This window comes from Podarcis tiliguerta, assembly GCF_965153285.1.
Source record: "Podarcis tiliguerta genome assembly, chromosome: 13".
In the NCBI taxonomy this organism is placed as follows: domain Eukaryota; kingdom Metazoa; phylum Chordata; class Lepidosauria; order Squamata; family Lacertidae; genus Podarcis; species Podarcis tiliguerta.
This window is the reverse complement of record NC_139546.1, coordinates 21,609,725-21,621,064: the sequence shown is the minus strand read 5'-3', so window position 1 is coordinate 21,621,064 and position 11,340 is coordinate 21,609,725. Positions and strand designations below refer to the sequence as shown.

The following is an 11,340-nucleotide window of genomic DNA, read 5'->3' as shown; positions in this document are numbered from 1 at the left end:
CTCCAGTTTGAAACTTGTCTTATTTACAAGAAATATAACATTTATTAGAAGCTAGTGTCTTGCCATGTTTTTGCTTCAGTAACAAGTGGCTTCCACGGTTGACTGTCTAGACCAGTTTGCAGGAGATGAGGGTTGCAGAGGAAATGGATGAGAGCTCAAATTCCCCCAGCGGGTGACTTTTTAAATGGATATCTGACTTACCTTCCCACCTTCATAAAATAATGGTGATTGAGAGGACCGTGGGCGAGTTACAAAGCTAGTAGCACCAAACAGTTTGCAGCTGAAGGTAAAACTGAGTGTGAGCTAGTAAACTTAAAAAACAAGTAGGCATGAGGTGGTCCCATTTTGGGAGATCCTAGTGGATAAGAAATTAAAATTATGGTTCTCACGTAACAGGATAGGGAAATCTGTTTTCAGACTGCTTTACTGTTCTAGGCAAACACGTAGCTCAGAAAATACTTGGGAGTCAAGTTCTCATCCAGACAGTCCCGTCCATTCAAAGCTTCCTGAAATGAAGAGTTCTGGGGTCATCCCACTTGCTGAGATTTCCAAGAGAAACATTACAAATTCCATCCTCTCTTCCCTGTCCCCTGCACTGGCAATGCATAGGAACCTGGTCTCCATCTGCCAATATTGCTGCACAAGAAGGAGTGCAAATGTGTATCATCCTGGTCTCAAAATGGATTACTGGGCTAGCCTTTGAGGGGTTCTTGGAAAACAGTGGTTGTAACGCCATTCAGTCCACTTTGACAGTCCGGGTCAATCATTTTCTTAACTGCCCTTCGGGAGGTCCCACATTTACTGTTGATCACCGCATTGAAATTGCAGCCTCTGCCACATGTTTTGGTGACGTACTCTGTAGGAGGGGGTGCAAGCACAATGAGAGAGAAGAAGCAGAGGCTTAGTTCAGTGTTATTCCTAGTGACATACACTGGAAACATCAGTTCAGGTTGTATGTTTCCAGACCAGTCGAATAAATGCAAGTGAAGTACACAGATCTTAACGTGTTTTCATGATCAAAATTTTCAAAGAATTAGGAATTTTCTGCAAAAGCCAACAGTAAGGAAGGTTCTACAGAGGGTTTTGTTTGTTTGTTTGTTTTAGTGGAGCCAGTTTATTTGTAAAGCATTTTTTCTGTGACCTTATGGAAAAAATCATATGTATATTTAAAGAAAAAGTTGAGAGAGGTCATAGAAAGGAAGCATTGCACCAAATATTACGACACAAGCTTACCTTTTTGTCACCCTATAAAAGCCTATAAAAACTCCTGATGATGATTCAGTAATAATATAAGTCAAGTTCACAAATGTCCCAACAGTTTCTGTGGCTGCACATTATCTTGGGACCGAAACATGACAAAAATATCTTTTCTCAACAAACCTATTTTCTTGTCTTCCCTCATCCTAATAATAATTGCAGTTTCACAAAGCACTTGACCATACAGCGTAAGCTCAAAGCGCAGTGTGTGCAGACTCCAGCTTTGTAGGAAACATTATTTTAAAATATAAACTAAACTACAAGTTGTATTCCATGCGAGTCACAAAGTAAACCCGCTGAAATTAATGGACACAACTTAGTTTGAGTCAGGCCTTTTCTGCAGCGGCTCCCCGTTTGTGGAATGCTCTCCCCAGGGAGGTTTGTTCATTTTACATCTTTAGGTGCCAGGTGAAAACGTACCTCTTCAACCAAGCCTTGGTCTATGGCCTTCTAAATGTGTTTATGGGGGGTGGGGGTGGGGTTATTGTTTTATTTTTGTTTTAACTATTTTGTGCTTTGATTCCTGCATTTTTATCTTGTGGACCTCCCTGAGATCTTCAGATGAAGGGTGGCATATAAATTTAATAAAAATATAAAAAATAACAGTTGTATACAGCCAAAAGGCCTTTTAAAAGCATACTGACTGTGCTTAGGGGATAATAATAATAATAATAATAATAATAATAATAATAATAATAATAATAATAATTTTTATTTATACCCCACCCTCCCCAGCCAAGGCCAGGCTCAGGGCGGCTAACAAGCAATAATAAAAACAAGTTGAATGAATACAACTTAAAAACAAGATTAAAATACATTTAAATATTGAAACATTTAAATATTAAAATGCAGGCTCATCACAGGAGGAGAAAGGAAAAAGAAAGAGGGCGAGGGAATCAAATTGGCTCCAAGCCAAAGGCCAGGCGGAACAACTCTGTCTTACAGGCCCTGTGGAAAGAAATCAGATCCTGCAGGGCCCTGGTCTCATGAGGCAGAGCGTTCCACCAGGCCGGAGCCAGTGTTGAAAAGGCCCTGGCTCTGGTTGAAGCTAATCTAACTTCCTTAGGGCCTGGGACCACTAGGGTGTTGCTATTTATGGACCTTGAGGCTCTCCATGGGGCATACCGGGAGAGGTGGTCCCGTAGGTACGAGGGTCCTGGGCTTATACACAGTAGTTTTAGATATTCATTGAGGTTGAGAATGAGGAGGAAGTTTATTACAGAATTTCTAATCTGAGAGTAAAGCAAATGAGGTTTAACAGCTGGGATAAAAAGGCACTGCCCCAGTCTTTACCAAAGAGGAAATACTGTAAACCTGCTCACACTTTGCTTTTCCTATCAGCACTATTTAAGATCTCGCCACATCCCCTACCTTTGATAGCATTTACAACAGCAACCGGCAATGGCGTGGGCTTCTCCATGGTCAAGTTATTGTGGGCGATGCGCTGTCCAGTGGCCGAAGACCGGGCAAGAGTTTCACGAGAGAAGAAGTAATCCAACAGGCGTCTGGTCATCAGCTCAGGCTTGTCAGTGGAGACTTGGGATAGGTCCTCCAGCTGCTGGTGGGAAACATAGACTTGCGAGTTGGGGACCAGTTCCAGCTTCGTCCTCCCATTCTCCTGTCCAATGGGAGAAGGTTATGTTACTCTATAAAGCTGCGCTATGATGTTGAAGCCCCGCCCCCTTTCTCCCACTCTTGCATCTAAGGAGGCTAGACTGTGATCAGGCAGATCGATTCAGAACCAAGCAGAGGAGTATTTAACCGGCTCAAAAATTCACTGACATGCAACAGCAGCAAAGCTACGCTCTACAAAACGTTAGCTGTATTCAGTCCAGTTCACACAAGCAAAGCCACACTTGGGTTTACCTTTTTGGTATTCTGTGTGGATTTGATTGTGTTGAAACCTACCTGGCAGGAAATTGTAATGCTTAGTAGTTGTATAATCAGGGCTGAGAATACTAGGCACTCAAATCTGCACCGATCTCACTGAAATTCAGTAACAGCTCATACCCATTTTTAGAAGAGGAACAGGGAGAGGAAATGCAAAATCTAGTACACCGCCAGTATCTCTCTTGATAACAGAGATGTAGGTTGGTGCACATGTTCAGGACAACATTCTCTGTTTTAAGGACAAATCCCAGCTCAACTGCTGCATCCATTTAAGAAAGACACGGGTCACACTTTGAGAGACTGAAGTGAAACTTGTTGTGGACATATCTTGATTTATTTCTCTCTTCGGAGAGCAAACATGCTTGACACTACAGGTCCATTTACAAAAGTGGCAGGGCAGTTAGGGGACGAAGAGGAAAATTTCAGATTATATGGTGTCTACCTTGGCGATTGAGATATTTGAATGTTAGCTGGTGTACACTACTGTCACGACAATTTTATATTCTGTATTTGAAAGCTCAATTTGTACACCTGTTTCCCAAAGGTCCAGGAGGAAAGCTTCTCAAAACATAGGAGCTTTATTGTTTGATTCTGTTTACCAGTCATGAGGAGGTAAAAGGAGATGCAACTCAGCGGCAGCATCAACCATGGTCTGTGCATGTCTCTCCTGATGTGGAAAGGCAAGCAGCTGCCACTACCTGACTCAGACTAGTAAAGTCCAAGTGTTTGAACGGAATCCTTGACTCCTGCCCTCTTGAAAACAGGTGCTGAATACGGTTTTGAACTTGAAATCTAGAATGACACCCTGAACATGTGAACCCATTTTCTTTCCGATACCTTCAGGGCTGATGCAACATTGCATTGCTTTGTATAGTGTTTCCTGCCTGCCTTTTGAAAATGGGCAGGAGCATCAAGCTAGATTCTACATTTCAGGGATGGTATCCAGGGCCCAGTTAAATGGTGGAATTCAGTGTCACAAGATATAGTGACAGTCGCTAATTTAGATGGCTTTACAAGGAGATTAATTTGTGGGTTGATAGGGTGGGCTACCAAGAATCTTGATGTCCCCAGGATCAGAGGGAGAATGTCGCTGAATATCTCTTGCTGTGGAGCAACAGTGGGAGAGCGCTACTTCGCTCACATCCTCTTTGTGTGCTTCTCATTGGCGTCTGTTTCACCATTGTGGGAAATGGGATACTGGACTATATATGCTTTAGGTCTGAATCTGCAGGGCTCTTCTGCTTTCCTTATGAATAAGCACAGCGACTCTCATTCCACTTAATCTTCAAGGCTGGTACAACATTGCATTGTATTTTGCACTTCCCTCCTTCAGTTTGAAAATGGGTTGAAGCTGCTATTAAAACATGGAATATAAAATGGTGCCCTGCATGGCTGTTTTATTCTGTTATTTTAATGTCCCAAGGAGTTGTTCCCAGACAGGCACTGAGAATGTGGCATACCGATCAGCCAAGTTAAATGAAAGGCCTCATTTAACAGCCAGATATGGGAAGCTAATTCATAAGGCATCAGGTCACTGGCTCTGTGGGAGCCTTATCTGGAAATGCAAGTAACTGGTTGCACTCTGCCACAAAGCAATAGCTCAGTGGCACAGTTCTGCCTGAGCTGTGATGCAGATGTGTGAACCGTTTTCCTCCTGAATCAAAAAGAGGCAGGTCTTGCTTTATGCCACCCAATGTTCCTTCTGAATGAACGCCTTACAATATGTTTAACATCATTGCAGCATCCAGTCAGAGAGAGACTTCTTCCCCCATCACCTACCTCCATTGGCAATGCCCATACAGGTGACTCATCAGACAGTGTCTCTTGTACATGGTTGTCCCATGTGCTGGTGGCATCACTGAGCCCAATGGGACTTCCTGAACCATCTCCTGCATTTATCCAGGGTGACAAGCCACCTGGTTCTGTGTTTAGTGTCCTCCAACCTGGTGAGATATGTGGCACAGTGGCTGGCGCATGCCTCTGATCTTCCAGAGAATGTGGTGGCTGCAGACCACTGACCTGAAAAAGATACAGATACCTGGGAGTAAAGAACAAGAGAAAGAGTGGGGTATATAGACTTACACAGGAAGCTGCCTCATAACAAATCGGATCATTTGTCTACCAAGCCTGACATTATCTTTTTTAAAAAATAATGTTTTATTGATTTTATGTACAATCTTTACAACAGAGAACTTTACAACGAAAATAAACCTTTATAACAGAAGACTTTACAACCAAAATAAACCAAGATAGAAGCAGTAACATGACTCTCATGTTTTCATTTGTACTAAATTCTTCCTTATTTTACTATTCTTTAACTTAAATCATCTTCTTTTAATTCCTTGTTCTTAACCTCCTAAATTGCACATTTGTCCTCTACAATTTTCCAATTACTGCCTTATACCTCCCACCCTCTTTAACCATTACTTCCCTTCACCCATGTGCAATCTTCTCTTCATACTGTTATTTCTTGTTGTGTTGACAGCTATTAAATTTGTTTTTCCATTTGTATTGTAATATTCTCCTGTATCCTTGCGCACTTCCAGGCCTGACATTATCTACTCTAACCAGCAAGGGCTCTCCAGGGTCCTTCACACTACTTGCTACCCGATCCTTTTAAAATAAAAACTAGAGAAGTTGGAAATTGAACCTGTATTCACACAATCAATGTCAGCTGTTGACCTGGAAAGAAAACTTTCTATTCTTGGGTACTTTCTATTCTTGGGTATAGAGGCAGTAATTTTGTCAACTACCTACAGGCTAGCCCTGAACTACAAGCCTGAGACTCTTGGCTTTATAACAGAGAATTGTCATATATATGACAATTGTAGTGGAATACTAAACCATAACAGCTCTCATTCACAATTCCACTTTACTCTTCAAAGAAAAAAACAACCGAGTGATTGTTTTTTATCCCCTTTACATGGCACCTTTACCTGTGAAGGTGTGACATTCTCCAGCACTGCCACCAGGCTTTTGAGGAACTGAATATTGTTTTCATTGACATCTGGGGAAAGAAAAGCAGATACAGACAACAAGAACTGTACATCAGACAGGATTTCTGGAAAATCTCTCAGAAAAGGAGTGTGTGTAGTTATCTTCCCATGGTGTGCTACCTGGATTTGAGAGCAGACACCTGTGGCTGCTGTTTTTCAAAGCATGGTAAACCCACAACTTATGTGGGCGTTACATTCCAGGGATCGTGTCTAAAGCCAAAATTGTGTATAGTCAAAACATTGGGTTCAATGATAAGTGAGATTGCCAAAGCCCTTTTTCCTGAACATCCAACCTCTTTCTCCTCCTCCTCCTCCTCCTCCTTCTTTGCCAAGCTTATAAAACAGAATGTGTGCAAATTAAATGTACATAAGTTGCAGGCTTACTGTACTTCCTATTTGGAAGGGATCACATGGATTTTCCCCCCTACCCTTCCCTTCCTTTTTCTTGGCAGCGCTGTCTGCTTCACCTTTAGCTTCAACATATATGAAGAGACAACCAGCAGTGCTATAGGGACACCCATAGTTCAGCAAAGAAGAAAAACGCAACATGCCCGATGCTTGCAGTCATTAGATCTAAGCATAGCTATGACAGACCTCTCTTGTCTGCATGCACTTAATAGACACAACAAGCAAGTGATTGGAAGCAGCGGAATTTTCAAGCGTGTGGATTACATTGTAAATAATCAGGAAGTCATGTGGAAAACAATAAACGACTTCATTTTGCCCAGTGGGGAAGACAACAAAGGTATGGTATTTCTTTGTTTCCCGCTGCAAGGCCCATGGCAACTCAGAGCAGGAGGTGGCTATATGAAGTGACAAAAAGGCCCAGGGGGAAAGGTTAAATTCCCCAGTGCTGCGTGCTTGACACCACCTCCTGGGTTGCAGTTTACACTTTATATAACTTGTGGAGGCCCTGTCCCCATAGCCATATTGGTAAGGTAAAGGTAAAGGGATCCCTGACCATTAGGTCCAGTCGTGGCCGACTCTGGGGTTGTGGAGCTCATCTCGCTTTATGGGCCGAGGGAGCCGGCGTACAGCTTCCGGGTAATGTGGCCAGTATGACTAAGCCGCTTCTGGCGAACCAGAGCATCACACGGAAACACTGTTTACCTTCCCACCAGAGCGGTACCTATTTATCTACTTGCACTTTGACGTGCTTTCGAACTGCTAGGTTGGCAGGAGCAGGAACCGAGCAACGGGAGCTCACCCCATCGCGGGGATTCGAACCGCCAACCTTCTGGTCGGCAAGTCCTAGGCTCAGTGGTTTAACCCACAGTGCCACCCGTGTCCCTAGCCATATTGGACACTACCCCTAGTATGCAAGATCATCCTTTCCTCTGTTCCTCTCACACCACATCCCTTGTTGAGACGTCCCCATGGACTGCCTCCTTTTGAAACTTCCTGTACAGACTGGAGAGCGCACTGGGGTGAAGCTCTAATCCCCCCACTACAAGCAGCATTTAGGTGTTACTGGGGGTTTTTTTTACCAAAGAGAGGGTGTCCCGTTCCCAGCACCACCTTGGCTGGTGCTCCTCCACCTGCACCGTTCCTGATGGACAGGAAGTCGTTCTGCTCCTCTAAGTTCTGGGTGAGAGCTTTCAGCTCACGGTTCTCCAGCTCCAGCTCCTGGATCCTCTTCTCCTGCCGCACAGCAGCCTCCTCCCGAGACGCCAGCGCTCTCCTCAACTCTGCCACCTGCCGCTCCAGTTCTCTGATCAGTTCAGCGTACAGACTCGTCACTCTGCTGTTGTCCCTGACAGGCGTGCATTCGTGAGCGTTTTGATGACAGCAACCCATCAGCTGGTGACTCAGTGACGGGGGTTGTGACAAATCCACTCCTGGTCTGGCAGGGGCAGAGATGGACATGTAAGGGGCTGCATGGGCAGCTTCAGGATTTTCTGGAGTCCTCCTGCACTGTGGCATACTGAAAGGACACTGGTTATGGAGATCCAAATTCTGGAAGACTTGTGCGTAAGACATCCCCTGTAGTTCCAGCACTGGAGGGCCTGGAGGGGCAAGGCTTGGACTCATGTGTCTTCTACCAGCAAGCTTGGCTTTTTTCCGGTTTATGCCTTCTTCGAATGAGCATGTTAGGGGAGGGCAGGCTTTTCCAGCGCTCCTTAGTGGTTGGGTGCTGGAAGCAGACAAAAAGAAGGAGGAAGTTTCAAGAGAAAAAGATCTTGCAAAGCCTGGAAGCAACTACCACAGAATGACTCTGATGAATCGGCTGTGCTGCTTTTAGGTTCCCCAGAATATTCCCTGTCCATTCTTGCAGGGGGGGGGGAGAACTTTCTTTTCATTAAAAACAGTAACATGAAAATGACTAGCACTCATTGCAAAGGAAATCTTGACACAGGGGAAAATAGTGTCCTTTCTAGAACAAAGACTTGAGTCCGAGTATTCCTTAATTACAGACGGCCCATTTGAACTCATTAGTAACCTGCATGGTCCCAATTTACTTCCTAAAGTGTAAATGCTGGCATTAAAAAAACAACAATGCAACACCCTCCAAACTGCTCAAAGTCTTGTTATCTCGCCTAAATTGTACCCCACCTTCTATGCTGCATGGCTCTCCTACAACTCCCCCCCCCTGTCATTTTTGCAATATGAATTCTTACTGCAATTCAACATTACCACTGGAATGTCATTTTTCATTCTTCCGATGGCCCTTTACAGGCACATCCCACTAGAAAATACCTGGTGACAGTATTGTGCCTGGACTTTCTCCATACCTGACACATTCTTCAGCCACTCGTCGCTGAGAGGTCAGCCTGTGGGGCTGATGAAAAGTGGAACTCTCCAGAGTGTTGCCTTTCATTCTTGCTCCGTCCTGAAGATTATCATCCATACGCTGCTGCACAGCCTAGGATTAGGAGCTGGTTGGGTCTGTACACCTTCAGTTATTGGTCCTTTGAAGAGGCCAGCACCTGCATCAGAAACTGTCAAGACCAACCCTTAGTTTGAGCCAGAGTTTGATAGAATTTGTTGTCAGCGAAGACATGGGAGCATGTAAATAAATCCAGAATGAAGTGTTTCAAAGCTTCTGCAAGGTGCAGGGTGCCCGCCCTGGTCACCAAAAGCCTTCTCCCACAAGTCTGGGTTTAAGGCTACATATATACCATCCATTTTAAACATATTATTTCAACCAAAGATTCCTGGGAACTGTAGTTTACCCCCTCACAGAGCTACAGTTCCCAGCACCCATAACACACCAAAGTTTCTACATTTTTAAAAAAAAAATTATTAATATAATTTTAATAATACAAAACAATCCGCTCCTCATCTTGCAGAGGAGAGAAGGAGAATCTAAAGTATAATAATAATAATAATAATAATAATAATAATAATATCTGCCAATATAGTCCACCAGGTTTTATTCTTCATTTATGCAAACAAAGACAAAGATGAAATACAAAGATGTCTTGCAGTAACTTGCAAAATTTTGGGGCTGCTATGAACATTGTGGACTTGAATTTTGATACTTCCCATAATTCTTTGGTGGAAGTCATGCACTTCGAGTGTATGGTGTGGAAGAAAAAGGGTTTGCAGTACAGGACTTCCCTATCCTTCCCCATTATTCATATATTGTTTTCCCATACCCTGCTTCAATCTCTCTCTCATAGATCCCGTTCTTTTTTGCCTTCTTGTCCCCCCCCCCCCGCCCCATTGCCATTTAAATGTATCTTTCAGCTAGGCCTTAGGGCTTTGAGGTCTGGGACACTCTTTTTGATGCCACACTAAGATGCCATCAAGCATCTTCACAACTGGGTAACCAAAACCAATCTGCACAACCATGCATTAGGATCAATGTCTTCTCAGCCAAGAGGGCATAACTTAGAAGTAAGCTGGATCTCTAAGACATACCATTTTACAAAACTTAAATGCTGTTAATGTTGCTTCAGCAGAGTTTATTTCTTTCTTTATTACATTTACGTTCCACCTTTCCTCCAAGGTGGTGCATGTGCTTCCCCCCCCTCCCCATTTTTATCCTCCTAACCACCCTGTGAGGTAGGTTGAGAGCCACTGACTGATCCAAATGAGCTTCATGGCTGAGTGGGGCTTTGAACTCTGGTTTCCCTGGTTCTTGCCCAACACTCTAATCCCATGGTTCCCAATCTGGGGCACACTCCCCACAGGGGGGCAATTCGAGAATGAGTTATTAACAGTTAATTGTCTTTTAGGCTTCCTCCACTTGAATAGGAGTTCACTTTTTGAATAATAAGAATTATATGTCATGGGGGGGGGTATCAGGATTTTAGAGATGCTTAGGTGAGGCATAGACAAAAAAAGGTTGGGAACCACTGCTCTAAACACTAGAATTTTTTTTTACTACATTTTGTATGCAATTATATATAATATACATGTCTAAAATTGTACCCAAGATAGTGCATGCACACACACACACAATTTTAGAATTCAATCAATCGCAAGAACTGCAGTATTATTATTATTATTAATAATAATAATTGACTTTATATGCCGCCCTATAGCCGAAGGTACTATTCCGTTTCTTTCAAAATCACAGCTCTGGGACCTGTTTCCAAACACAGGGTTGACACCTGGGACATATATTGAGTAGACCGTGCAAAAAAAAGAAGAAAAGAGTGCCACTGGGCATGTGCAGACTACATCTCTCATTTCTAGAAGCAGCACTGCGTCGAGGCCGCTCGAGCTTCCCTGAGCAGCCCCTTCTCACCCCAACTGCCGGGTTCTGCCTTCCCACCCCAAAGAGAGAAGGGACCCTGTACCTTTAACAGCACCTCCATAGGGTCTGTTTACAAGCTTGGCGCAGCGTCCCCCGGACGTCACGCTCGGCTCTCCGCGCCTCCTCTTGCCATTCTCCTACTGGCCGCGGAGCTCTTTCCTTCTGCCTCCTCATTGGGCCGCCTTCCCATTGGCTGCCGAGGAGAGGCGCCTTCTCGCCTTCCCTATAGACTTTTCAGCAGGTAGACTAGTGACGCGCCGCCCAGCTTCCGGGCCGAGTTGGAAAGTTCATTACCTGGAGGGGCCCGAGAGATGGTCAGTTCCTTTGCGGGGCGAGGCAGCAGAGCACCAGGCTTCTGCCGGCAGCTGACCGTAGGCGGCGACGGAGGTAGACGAGAATCCTGTGGTTGTTCGAAGGAAAGGCAGCTATCCCAGTCATATAATAAATGAATCATAAACTGGAAATTAGAATAGCATCAGTACCAGATTCTTT

At 44.1% G+C, this 11,340-nt stretch overlaps 1 protein-coding gene across 1 annotated transcript; it reads right to left on the bottom strand.

The window, feature by feature from the left end:
- Position 1: 1 nt before the first annotated feature.
- On the bottom strand, positions 2–11,340 carry LOC310661956 (uncharacterized protein). Its single transcript, XM_083408691.1, has 7 exons — positions 10,892–11,340; positions 8,876–9,082; positions 7,631–8,277; positions 6,084–6,154; positions 4,927–5,166; positions 2,629–2,875; positions 2–856 (listed from the first exon to the last, which is right to left on the bottom strand). The coding sequence occupies exons 2-7, from the start codon at positions 8,989–8,991 to the stop codon at positions 693–695; spliced, it is 1,485 nt and encodes a 494-aa protein (XP_083264817.1). The 5' UTR covers positions 8,992–9,082; positions 10,892–11,340; the 3' UTR covers positions 2–692.